General features: G+C 41.0%; 1 protein-coding gene across 2 annotated transcripts in view; it reads right to left on the bottom strand.

Annotated features, from left to right (window-relative positions):
* pax5 (paired box 5) overlaps nt 1-14,180 on the bottom strand; it is a 54,032-nt gene that overhangs the window by 33,091 nt on the left and 6,761 nt on the right. For both annotated transcript variants that reach the window (XM_044347490.1, XM_044347489.1), the window contains exons 2-4: nt 5,280-5,445; nt 1,206-1,403; nt 398-462 (exon numbers count right to left, since the gene is read on the bottom strand). In XM_044347490.1, coding sequence (XP_044203425.1) covers nt 398-462; nt 1,206-1,403; nt 5,280-5,445 — 429 coding nt within the window. The remainder of the gene's footprint in view (nt 1-397; nt 463-1,205; nt 1,404-5,279; nt 5,446-14,180) is intronic.

The following is a 14,180-nucleotide window of genomic DNA, read 5'->3' on the forward strand; positions in this document are numbered from 1 at the left end:
GTCCTGCTGAAGATTTTGGAACTTATAGCGTGTCCTGGAGCCTGACTGGACACGTTATCGTCCTTCTCTCTCCTTTTCTTGTCAGCTCCACACTGTGCTTTTGACATTTAGGGCAAAAATTTTATTAACCCCAACCATCACATAAACCTAGTTAAAAATCTAAATGCACTTATTAAAGTGAGAAAAAATTGAAAAAAACTGTGACGATTTTAATTTTGGACTCTCCATCCCGAGACATCTTCATTAAAGCATTCAAGTGATGAACTGAATGGAACACATTTCACATTGTGTCCGTGCAGGTTTTGCTCTTTTCCTCAGAGATTCAGATAAAAACGGTTCTGCTGTAAAAAAATTTGCTTTGACAGTTGGAAGCAGGATTTTTATGGCAGCAACCTACCTAAGTTGTGAGCCGACACTGAGCCCGTTTGGCCGGGCTGCTGCTGAACCTTAGTCCGAATGATCCTGCAAGAGGAGAGAAGAGATATTAGTGTGTGTGAAGTGCTTGTGTGTGTGTGAGAGAGAGAGAAAGAGAAAGAGGATTCTGAGTGACGGAACATGACCATCGTGGGAGCAAAACTGTGTGTGTGTGTGTGTGTGTGTGTGTGTGTGTGTGTGAAGTGGCTGAGGCAGGCTGACATGGCAGAGGGGCCTCACACTTCCTGCTTGGCTGCTCATGCAAGCCTCTTTCCTTTCCTTTCTTTTCCTTTCCTCCCCTTTCCTCTCTTCTCTCCTGTCCTCTTCTTCCCTTTCCTTTCCTTCCTTTCCCCTTTCTTTCCTTTCCTTTTGTGTCTTTTTCTTCCCTTACTCTCGCACACCTTCCCTCCCTTTTGTCTGCCTCTTTTGCTCACTCCTTCTCTCTCTTATTTCACTATCCCTCCCTCTCTCTGCCTCTATGCTCAGGGGAAAGGGTTGTCATTGTACCATCGTGTTGAACCACTGAGCTGCAGCCACTTCATACATATGGAGACTGGGGCCTCTTTGCTATTCTCTTTTCCACTCCCAGACACACACACACACACACACACACACACACACACACACACACACACACACACACACACACACACACACATACACACACACATAAACACACATAAAACACAGTATTATAGTGCCTTGTGCTCTACTTACACTCAGTACCTGTTGCTATAAGTTGATACTCAAACACACACACACATACACAGATTACACACAGACTGTAGTACCTGTTGATGGAGCTGACACTGGGGACGCTGTCGTTGTCACACACTCTCTCGGCCAGGAGCCTGTCCCGGATCTCCCAGGCAAACATGGTGGGGTTTTGGCGTTTGTAATCGGCAATCTTGTCGACCACTTTGGGTGTAGCAACCTTTGGTTTGGATCCCCCGATTACCCCGGGGCGGATACTGCCCGTTTCATAGTACCTGCCAATCAAAGCATAGAGGAGGCTTGCGTTGGTGATAAGTAGCAACACAGGAAGGTTGTACGGTAATACAAGAAAGAGTGTTGAACAAATGATGTCAAAAGGTTAAATCTCTAAATTCAAACCTGTTTCCTGTTATCAGTCATTTATATTTTATATTGCTTCCAGTCTCACAGGGTGTTAAAATTGGTTAAATGTACTATGTTATCTTGAAATCAAATATCTGAAAATTGAAAGTAAAAATTTTTTTATGCAACAACAGTATGAGAGTGATGATAGCAGCAGTTTAATCAGGTTGAAATTTATACATTCATAACTCCTTACTGTGACCTGATTGCTGATCTGACATCAGTGCTTATTCTGACACTATTTACTGAAACAGATGTTGTGAGAAAAATAATCAAATCTTAAGTAAATACAAACCTGAACAGGTTAAGTTGTCATGCTTTTGAAAAGGAGGGCTGGCATTCTTTTATATTTTTCTCATTGTCAACAAATCCCATGAAAAGATCGAAACCAACAATGTGTTAGTTTGTGTCTTAATACTTTCCTACCCTGTCTGTGGCACTCAGCCTCAAGCACATTTATTTCTACTGAAGATGTACATCTTAAAAATGACTCAAATAGTTTCATCGTTTTAACAAGCGAAGTGATTTCCTAGAACAGGTGTAAATGGTGCATTTGTTGGGGACTGTTTTCAGTGCGCTCATGACTCATTACTGTTGGGGGATCAACTCAAAATAAACCACAATGGCCATGTTCATTGCAGTGATTATTATGTCACTCAGTGCAATTGTGTGGCTTATTGATGGGTTTTAACAATTTTTGGATGAAAACAGAGCCCAATGGCACAGAAGAAAATGCTGTATCAGGCTTTAGCTACACAGAGAATACTTGTCAGCAGCATAAAGTAATTGTTGGTTTTGGTCTTTTGATGGGAGCTGTAGACAGTAACAAAAATACAGAATATTATCATTCATTTTCCCTTAAAATCATTGACACCTTACTGTTTGATGATTCCTCCATCTTTAAATCTTAAAGCTAAAATACACAACTGCTGAAATCGCATTGTGATTGGAAAGACAACTTTTAGTGGAAGCATCAAAACTCTGAATTCATTGAGTTCTGAGTTCATCGCTGAACTCTGTTGTTACACACTGGACTCCAGAGAAACTGGCATATCAAAAAAACACCTTTCTGTTATTTTACTGGCCCTTTAGTTCACCCCTCCTGGTGGCGATTTGGACGATTGTTCCACTCAGTCTCTACTCTTTTGCCTCCTGGCTCTCCAGTGGAGGAATGACCTTCCCACTGCGGTCAGGACTTCTTTCTGGTTTGAATTCAAACCTCCTCAAGAAACACTTCACGTCCCGCTGGCCTGTCCCTTGCCCTCCTCCTCCTCCACTTGGAACAAGATGATCCCCCTGTCTTACGCCTCATTTTTTAAAGGTAAAAAATGAAGGTAACATTAAAAGAGTTATTGGAGGCTGTTAATGCTCCTGCTGTCCATACTGACAAAGTGGAGTAAAGTGATACAAAATCAAATCATACATCATACAAATCATACAAAAAAGACAGAAAATCCACAGTCCTTGTTCTGTGACACATATTTATTGTGCCTAATTTGGTGCCAATGCTTGGATAGAGATGGGAAAGAAAGCCTCCGTGTTTTCTGGTCTAATCACTTGAATTGATTAAGGAAACTAATAACCCCATTGTAAATGGCTCCCTTGTATTTATCTCTGTTTTTATTGGCCTTTTTAGTTTTTATGTTTATGTTTATGTTTAGCTATGTCACCTCTACAAAAGGGGTCTTCAGTCTCATTGGGACTTACCTGGTTAACATTACTACTAGTTGGTTGATAATGCTGCAGTCATCAGAATTTGCTGTAGATACCAACATCAGCTAAATGAGTACAAGTAAAAATAAAATACAAACACCTGCCAAAAAGTATTTCTGTCTGACCAGTAATATGAATGGCTGTCGTTGCCTTTAGCAATTTCACATTGTGACACAGAGGTAAGAAGAGGGTTGGCACTGATACACACACACACACACACACTCACACACGAGGATTCAGGCGTTTCGTGTCCACCATGGCTATTTCATGAATGTATTTGCATGCAGAAGGGGCATGGGGGCAGGGGGTGGGAGGACAGCAAATGCGCTACACAGCTTGCAGAAAAGGGGGGATGCTGTGTGTGGATGCAAGCTGTCAGTCAGTCTTAAACCTGCTGCACTCTCTCTCTCTCTCTCTGTCTCTCTCTCTCTCTCTCTCTCTCTCTCTCTCTCTCTCTCTCTTTCTCTCCACCGCTGTACGGTAGAGTAATCCCTTCCGTGAAGATGTGTGTTTCTGTAAATGTGCGTTTCCTTGTCTTTCTTTGTGTGTGTGTGTGTGTGTGTGTGTGTGTGTGTGTGTGTGTGTGTGTGTGTGTGTGTGTGTGTGTGTGTGTGTGTGTGCGCACGTGTTGTGCATATGTGGATGTGTTGCACATTTTCACTATTCACAGCTGGAGTATAAACACAGCTAAAGGAAAAACAATCTATTTTCAAATGGAAAACTATTTAAATTATTCACAGCTGAATCATTGGTGAATAAACGAGCGTGGTTATTGATATCCGCACAACGATGAGCCAATACACACACATAAATCTCGCACACACACACACACACACGTATACACACACACAGGGTGGTAGAGTTGGTGTTTTTGTTCTGCTGGCACCAGAGAGACAGAGAGGAGAGGATAAAACAACCCTCCCTCCCTCCTTCCATCCCTCGATCCCCTCTCTTCCCCCCCCTCATGGTAACGCTTCAGTGAGTTGAACGGCCAGGACAGGGGAGAGAGAGAGATAGAGAGAGAGAAAGAGAAGGAGAGAGAGAGAGAAAGAGAGGCAAGAGAGAACAATGAGCAACACATTTTTTGATATAGCTGAGGGTCGCTGTAGCTAATCCTTCCCCTCCGTCCCCACAAATGGTCTCTCTGTCTCTCTCATTCGTATTTTCTCTTTCCTCTCTCTTCTTCTTTAACACGTCTTCTCCCGTTTGATTGTGTTCCTTATTCTTGTCTTTCTCCCATTCTCCATCTCTCTCTGTCTATTTTTTTTTTTTGGTGCAGAAATATGGTGCCACTTTCATTTTGATGCTAATTCCAAAAAGTGATGAATCTTTTCCCTTTTGTCCCCCTTTCTTCTCTGGGGGGCGGAACGAGCAGGGATTTACTCTCGAATTTAGCTTTGAAAAGGCAGAGAGGGAGAGACAGACAGAGAGAGAGAGAGTAAAAAGGGGTGTGAGTAGAGACACAGAAATATTGAGAGGGGTTGGACGAGAAATACAGGATACAGAAGGAGGGAGAGGAAGGTGAAAATGTAAAAAACAGATTGAGAGAAAAAAGGGGACAGCGGAAAAGAAGGCAGACAGTGCTGAAAATGTAGCTGTGCATTCTAAGGGAACTGAAAAATGTCAAAAATATTCTTGATGAATCAGTGTGACCTTACAGGAGCTTCAGTTTGACACATGCTTAATCAACATTGGACCAGCATGTGTGTGTTTTATTTCCCTTGGTGACCAAAAAAAACTTAACCAGAGTGATCCGAAAATTAACCAGATGTACAAAGCAAACTGCATCTGGGTGGACAATTTCATTCTGCAACGCAATGCACTTCAACGGTTTCTATTATGCATTAAAGATGATATTGGAGGTAGATAATGGTGTCAAACCAGGAGGCTGATATTTTTATACACCTTAGCCAACTGTCCGTGGCCTCACAGTCCGCTGGACTCTGAAAGGGTTTTACAGGATTTCCACCATATGAGTGTAGGGTTATTGTGTGTGTGTGTGTGTGTGTGTGTGTGTGTGTGTGTGTGTTTATTACCTGCCCAGTATCTTGCTGACGCATCCATGGCTGACTCGTAGCTGGCGTGAGATGTCACAGGGCCGAACCCCTTGGTGGGCGAGTTCTACAATTCGCTGTCGCACTACGTCCGGGAGGGGCCTGCCGTTTACAAACACACCTCCAAGCTGGTTCACTCCACCATGTCCTATGAGAGACAGTCACACAGTGGGAGATGAATCAAAAGAAGGTCAAGAATGAGTTAGAGGGTGAAATATTAAGGCTTGGTTCAAGCCGTTGAGAAAAAATAAAGTAGGATTTGAGAGTCTTATAGGTACAAAGAGCAGAATTAGTTTACAAACAATGAAATTAAACAGAGGCAAAAATGACCACATGCAGGTTGATCAGCAATAACATAAACCAAGGTGAATGAGCTGATTGGCCAATAATTTTAGGAGACTAAAGAAATTGTGACTTCATGTGCTTAAAACAAAAAGTTTAAAAAAAAAAAAAAACATCATGATTTACTCCATCAAGTCTGTCCATTCTTCTAATTACATTTTTGGTAGGACGTGATAGAAAATTGGACTGGAACACTGGATTGTCACAGTGTCATAAATGTTGCACATTTTTGAAACCAGATTTAAAAAGACAGATTGACTGTGAAGTTTTCAGGAGGGAGTTAACATGCAAATAAACCACATTCACACACAAGAGCCACCAGTACACCTGCGAGCGTACTGCTAAACAGATACACTGATGCAACTGGAGCAGCTTGCTAAAGAGCAATAAGGGAAACCTTTGTATCATACATTAACATCACTGCTCATTCATCAGGATCTACCTTTTCCAGTGACAACACTCCAGTAATCTGCTTAAATACTATTAAATTCTCATCCTTATGGATTAATCTTGTCCAGTGAAAAGCAAATGGAGGACAACTGCTCAAACAACACTAAAAATATTAACAGTATGTACAAGAAATCTCTTTTATTTGGCTACTTGCACTGCTTTGCATGTATATGTGATTATCATATATGGAGTTTGGTTAATATATACTACAAATATCTTCAGCAGAGCCACTTTCTGGGATTATATCCCACAGCTGCTGGCCCCTAGCTAGAGTCAATTTACTATCTCAAAGACATCTGCTTTCTCTCCCGCCACTGATTAATCTTGCTCAGCATAATAGAAGTTCGACTAGCCCAAAGTGCAAACTTTGCCCATTTTTACCCCAGGCAGACTAAGCTAAGATTTAAAGTAAATGAAGGGATTTCAATTAATTATTGACCAAGGCCTGGCTCTGGCCCCTTACTCAACGATACCACTAATATTCCCCCAGAGGGATGAAAGTATAAGAGAAGACTGAACGACTGGAGCAGAATAGAACAGAAGAGTAGATAAGATGAACCTTTGCATCAAAGAGTAAGTCATAATTCTGTCCACGGGATTGTTACACACTGTTGAAATCCTTTTCTCTTCTAATGCTGTGACCATAAGACAGAGAAAATCACAGCTATCTGTTGATTCGTTTGACAAACCTCCATCTTTGACAGATTGACAGAAAACTGCTGTAAACTGGAGCAAAACGTGTAACTACACAAGTTGATCTTTAGCAATAAAATCTACATCCATCTATACTAGTTATCCCTCTCCTGGAGAATATCCCAGCATGCAATTGAGAGGCATTATGAGTACATTCTGGACAGGTCAGCAGTCTGTCACAGGACAAACACACATTAGTCAGATGAACACACCTCTGCAAACCCTGGGACCCTCTTGCTTTGAGGTGACAGTGCTAACCACTGTATCAGCCACTAGTGAGATACAGTATGCATGAGTGAGAAAGAAAGAAGGGGCACTATTTGGTCTCTCCCTCTCCCCAACAGTATGTGTATATATACTGTATTTATCACACCAAAGGCAAGGCAGAGCATAAATCAACCAGAATTTCTCCACCACATAATCCACTGGCTTTTGTATTACCATAGTGATTACGTCTTTGGGGGAAACACACACACACACACACACACACACACACACACACTCACACACACTAATCCTAGCTGTGGGGGTAATAGATTTTAAACACATTACCCCAGCAGGGATACCCCCTAAAACACAAAGCTGTCCCCTGAACCTGTCCCCCTGTCCTCTTCTCTTTTTTTCATCAGCATAAAATAAAGAAACACACACACAGAGCCTCCTCCAGCCCAAATATAAATAAGTCTGCACATGGAGGATAAATACAGAAATGTGAAGTCTAGAGCGTCTCGTTCTGTGAAATCAAACAAAGCTATTTCTAAAACGGCTGATGTGGATGGTCACTTTCTTCCTCATTTTATTTATTTATTTTTTTAGATAGAAGAAGCCTCATTATGCAGATGCCTGCTGCAGACAGCGCAATTCGAAAAGCAATCACTCTTTACAAAAGACAGCAATATATAGACGGTCATATCCATTTATGCAACTCACATGAGTGCTCGGCCCAACTGAAGTCTAAATGGCACAAAATGTAACAACCAGTATGAACTTTAAAGACAATATAACAACACCAGCTGTGTCAATTCGACATTTATTATCATCAAACATGTTCAATTAAAGGAGCAGTCCACTAAACTGGAGTAAATTCGTCTGATTTCAGATTTGTGTAGGCATGGCTGTGGTGGGACACCTGCACTGAAGAGGCATTCCATTGATTTTACATTTCAAGATCAGTTTAATCATTAGTAGTACTGCTCAGCTTGTGAAAACATGTCATCTGTGGCTTTGGAGGAGTTTTGTCAAATTTGAAAAAATAACCCTAGTGACAGCTCTTGGAAACTACAAATGTATAACAGATAGCTTGCTTTACAAACTGTAGAGTCTGATAAACATGGACATGACCAGGCTTGGAGTATCTAATTGACGCTATTGAGTTGCATTATGGGAAGAAGCATTTTTGAATCTTGATGCATACTATGGACTAAAACTCAGGACTTCTGCTGCTTCAGTTTTGACTATTCTTGTTTAAATTTATCTCTTGCAAGTGCTCTAACTTTATGGGTGTGCAAAACTAAACCCCTCGACTGCCCCTTTTATCAGAGTCAGCTGAGTATGTTCATACATACAAGGACTTTGATTTAATAAATCCACTGTGGCACTGCCCAGCAGTAAAAACATTCTGGACTGAGGTAAGTCAAACGTTTGTCTGTTGGACAGCAAGATAAAACATCAAGAGTGATGCACAAAGAAGAGGATCATTCACTGGATATTGAGAAAACTGTTTCAGCTTGTTCAACTGGATTCGAGATTCTTTAGATTTTGTATCAACAGAACAAGCAGCCACTGCTCTTCAAGAGCTCAGTAGTGGATTTAAAGGCACCTGCGCTGTGGTTAGGTCATTTCTGAATACATTACATGTCATTCAGATTCTCACTTTTGCAGTTGTCTGTGTTAATGCTATTTGTAAGAGCTGTTTTTGATTCGCTATTCCATATGTTATGACAATTTGCTGGCTTGTGTGACCCTGCAGCAGGTTTTTGATGTAACTGAGCTGCTGCAGGGTGGAAATTAAAGTCAAGTCAGCTTTATTCATATAGCCTAAAATCATATTTCATAGATTTGCCTCAAAAGGCTTTATAATCTGTACGGTATGATACACCCTCCATCCTTCAGCCATCAATTCACCAGAACTCCACTCTGAGCCCCGCTGTCTTTTACAAGTAGTTTTGGGGTCTTTTATGCCTTTATTAGAGAGTTAATAGACATGCAACAAAGGTTCCCAGCTGGACTTGAACCAGGGATGTCGGTCAGCACCTTAACCCCTACAGACCACCAGCGTGCACTTGAACTCCTCTTAGGATTTGTTTCGTTTGTGTGTCTCTTATCTCTGATTTACAGTAACTGATTAATATGGTTTTACTCAACATCATGACTGTCATACCCCACGAGGTGCAGAGATGCAGGGAGAATACAAACACACATGCACATTTTCAGATATTTCTCAAAGCGAGAAAGAGCGTGCTGACCTACATGAACAAATTCAAGTCCTAAACACATCAACAATCCCTCGCTCTCTGTTAAAGCTTTGTATAGCTGTATAAATGCATTATTCCTCCGTCCTCTGTTTCTTATTATTTCCGGAAACCTCTCGGTGAATAAAAGCACAGTTTTTGCAGGGTCATTTATAGAAGCCTACTGTGCGACGTCCTCCTCACCACAGGTATCTGCAGAGAAGACTCTCTCTCACTCTCTCTGTCGCTCTCTCTCTCTCTCTCTCTCTCTCTCTCTCTCTCTCTCTCTCTCTCTCTTCCTCTCTCTCAGATAAGAGTAAATGAAATGGTTCCTTTCACCCTTCCTATCTGGGCCAGGGCATGAAATACGCCTTGCTTTGTAAAGAGATGGAGAGGAATGACTTGTGACCTACAAAAACCTCCAGATAAGTATTTATTCACTTATCTGTGTATTTACTGTTGGCATTAGATGTTCAGGCTCTCACCATTCTTGGGGTAGGCTATGGGGATTATGTGTTTGAAATTTATTTCCCAAGCCTATAAATACTGATAGGGACAAAAGCAAAAACTTACACATTCTATAAAGGCATTTGTTTATCAGCCACTGTAGTATAATTCTCTGAATAAGTGATATAAGTTCTCATTTTAAAGGCTATGTGACATGTTTTTACACAGCTATCGTAGGAGGCAGATGCAAGAAATGGTTCTGCCCTAAAGTAAGTTGCAGTTTTTATCATTATAACAGAAAGAAATGCTCAAAAATACCCAGAAATAGTCTTGCATTTTAGCAGGAATATACACCTAAAAAAATAAATAAATTGGACATGCTTCACCTCACAGAAGAATTTAGGACTGATGTTTCCTCATATCTGTGTGAGTTTGATGACAGAGGTCCAGTAATTCATCACCGCTGACCAAACAAATTAACAACTTGCTCCCAGAAATTCAATCAGCATCTGTGGCTGGGGAGGTTTTGTTGCAGATACAAAGATTTTTTTTTTGCCAAATTAGAGCATCTCAGCTTTTTTCTATAAAAGCTGAACCTACAAGTCTCTGGAGGAGAAACTGTTGGCAGAGGCAGCAGTTTCATTTTCATCGTGGAGAAACAGAATCAAGAGAGGGACAGAGACAACCAGGGGACCAGGGGTCATTATGCATCCCAGTTGTATTTTATTTATTTACCCTTTATAGGAGCTGACTTAAGAGCCCAGCACCTCCTTAAATGTTTGATTGATTCACTGTTTCCGGGAGGAAAAAATACAGAGATAAAGCAGAATATATTCGAGTTCCCCCATCCAGAAAATAAGGTCCATTAGGCTCTCTGTCTCTCTCTCTTCCCGCTACTTTCCTCTGTCTCTCCCTCTCTCCCCCTCTCCTTCTCTCTCTCTCTCTCTCTCTCTCTCATCTCTCATCTGCCTCGTCACGGCCTGACGACTCAAAAATAAAGAAAGCGCAACAAAACGCCACCGGTTCTCTCTCTCTCTTTCTCTTGAAGAAAAAAAAACGGAACTAGAAATTACTTTTGGCTGAAAACCTGTTTGGAAAGTTGCCGGTGAGAATACAGATGAAGCGCATTTCCTTGAACAAACAGTGGATAGATCTGTGAGATGTGCCAGGCAGGCGTTTTGGACGTATAGTGTTATTCTGGGTTTTTTTTTCATCAACTGTGGAATAATTAATGTTTTGTCAGGAAAGTGCGACTCAGGGAAGCTTGTTAATGAACGTTTGGGATAAAAGAAGTCGGTTTTCTAAAGATTCTTATAGGAAAAGGTACAATTTGATTAAAAGAAGACTTAGAAAACGGCGTGATAAATAAATAAATGATAAGCCTTCGATAGCCTATTATTCCTATTTCTATACTTTTGTATTATTACGACAGTTTGATTCGATTTGTCTGATTAAAATGTATTTTATTCATGTAAAAAAAAAAACATGTTTGTTTAACTCTCCCCACAATTTATGTCAGATTTTTTTTCCTTTGGTCTAACTCATGACTCGATCTCTAAGGTAGGCCACAGCCTTACATACTTAATATTCAGCATGCCACCATTACCATTACAATACGTGATTATGAAATTCAGCTCATTATCATCACAATTACCTGGTATAGGTTTTTCTTTTTAAACGTCACTGCTATATATTGTTCCTCATGGTCCAAAAATACACTCCAAAGTTAGCAGGTGTCCTACGAATATTTCTGTTTTTTTTTTTTTAGAAGACATATAACTAATATAACTGAGAAAAATGCAGCAGTGATTTTGTAGGTGAAGACAATCAGATCGTCTTTTGCGGTGGACACAGACTTATTTCACCAACCAAATAAAATACAGCTTTTTAGGGGAGCACACACACACACACACAAAGTGCATATGTTCTGACTTTGAAACACTTTGCTTTATAAAAGCAAAACAAAACAAAACAAAAAATATATCAAACTGGACAAGATAATATTAAACTTTTGTTGATATTATAACTCCCCACCCAAAGGCTGCATATATTCCGTGACTTGTGAACTCTGCTGTTTTATGAAAGTGTAACACACACACACCCTCGCACAGCAGCATTTCCACGCGTCACAGTCGATTCCTCCCAACCTCTCTGTCTCTACCTTTGACATTTTTTAGGTGTAATCGTTTTAAAGCGTCTCCCGGCTTTGACATATATAACTTTAGCTGCGCTGTTACCGTCAGCACCGCGGATCATTGGCTTTGGTGAAACTGCAGGGAGAGGAAACGTGATTCGTTCTAGCTTTTGGATGTGTGTGTGTGTGTGTGTGTGTGTGTGTGTGTGTGTGTGTGTGTGTGTGTGTGTGTGTGTGTGTGTGTGTGTGTGTGTGTGTGTGCAGTTTTTTTTAATCCTGCAGGATAACGCACCGTGGGAACCTCTGTCAGTCACATAACACGGGTCCTCTCCGGGATTAAACTGCAATAAAATATAGAATGCATAATCTATTACACGGTCAAAAAAAGCCTGAAGCACGATTTATTAGGCTTTTAAGTGCAAAAACTAACAGGAAGAGGTTGCAAATGGACTCGTTTTAAAATGTATGTACATATATAATATAAAACATGAATTAAGCTTGTTTACAATACATGTTCACTTCTTTCATTATTTCATATTATTTGGGCTCCATTACGGCCAAACTTTAGTGTTGGCTAACTACAAATACTCCATCAATTTGATGATTATTAATGATGTTAAATGTGAGAATGTATTCAGCTGATAGGACCTATTGTCTAATTGTAGGCTTTTCTTTAAAGCTCAGATTTGTCTTTTTTTAAAACTTGAAAAATTGTGAAAATAGGAGTCCTATTTTATTATTATTATTATTATTACTGATAATAACACACATGCCATTCCACTTGTATACAATAAATTCCATGTGGGAAGGAGGGGGGGGGGGGGGGCTACTAACTGGGGAGGGAAAGTGGACAGAGAAAAACCAAGCAGGGCCCGCCAATGCCACGACTGAGTGACCAAGTTGTGTCCCCATATTTAGAGCATATAGCTACGTCCCCGAGCGCCTGCTGAGGTGTCCTTGAGCAAGTCACTGAGACACTGGTGCATGCTGTGAGGATGAACCTGTGTGTGCTCTGACCTGCTGGGCAAGTGAAAGGAGAATTTCCTTGCGGGGGATCAACAGAGTCTCGCCTTGTTATTATTGGAAGACCTGAGCAGAACTGCGCTCGCACCTGTGTGCGTAAAGTGCATAGTGTGTGTGTGTGTGTGTGTGTGTGTGTGTGTGTGTGTGTGTGTGTGTGTGTCTGTCTGTCTGTCTGTCTGTCTGTCTGTCTAACCTGGTTACGTGCAGAAACACTGTGGATCAAGTTCAGCTTTTAGTCATGCTTTGTTACCCCGATGGGTCTCTCTCTCTTTCTCTCTCTCTCTCTCTCTCTCTCTCTCTGTCTCTCTCTCTCTCTCTCTCATTCTCTCTCGCTCTCTCTCTGACCCCTGCACCTCCTCTTTCCTTCAGAAGGGGGGGTAGTGGGTGGGGGGGCAGCAAACCGACTCACACAAGGCATCACCATATACAACAAAATGCAGGCTTGCATTGCTATATTGCAGCTTATGTGTTATAGATACAATGTTTCACAAAACCACTCCAGCTCCTCGTGCCACGAATAATTTGGTCAATTTACACCTGTTTGATGTGCTCATTTATGAAACACTACAAGAAACAAGACACACAAAAAAGATCATGAGGTAAATTTGCTAAATGCATAAATGAGGAAAGGAAATACTAAAAACAACCACACAATTTAGGCCTAAAGTTCTGCATGTATCCAGATTTCAAACACTGCAAAAAGAAGTCATTAAGTGGAAAAATATGTGGCCAAAATAAGAAAGAATTCACTTGCACAACAAATTTCCTTTCCAAAGTTCTCCCACTGTGTTAAAACAAATAACAGCATCTTAAATTAAGGCAGATCAATTCAATATTAAAACGTTATTTAATTTGCAAAAATTTTTGGTGTCATTTCAATGGGGAGAAAATAAAAATGAAAACAGAGTTAATGGTTGTTTTTTTGCAGTGTGTGGTGCAGCTGGACATGCTACTACTCCGCTGTTGATGGTGCATGCACACAGAGTTGTTGGTCTGGGGGGGTTAGAGGGGGTTGCTTCAGTTAGGGGACAGATGGAGGAAATGTATAAACGTATAAACTTACTGTGCATAGCCGCAAACGGGTCGTGCTTACAGTGAATCTCCATGGTTTAGGTGGGGCTGGAGGGCCCCGATATGAGGGGTCTTAAAAATGCCACCGGACGCCCCGCTTCAGTCGACCACTATGCTGACAGACCGTGACCTCCAATAAATGGAGAAGGGTAGCAGGTCCCTTCAAAGAGATGAACTTTTTTTGCTTAATTAATTTTTAAAAAATGAAACTTTAATTGATTGACAGGGCGACACAAGCTGTGCGTTGACTCGAGCGAATGAAAAGATGTTTGA

This window comes from Thunnus albacares, chromosome 3, assembly GCF_914725855.1.
Source record: "Thunnus albacares chromosome 3, fThuAlb1.1, whole genome shotgun sequence".
NCBI lineage: Eukaryota > Metazoa > Chordata > Actinopteri > Scombriformes > Scombridae > Thunnus > Thunnus albacares.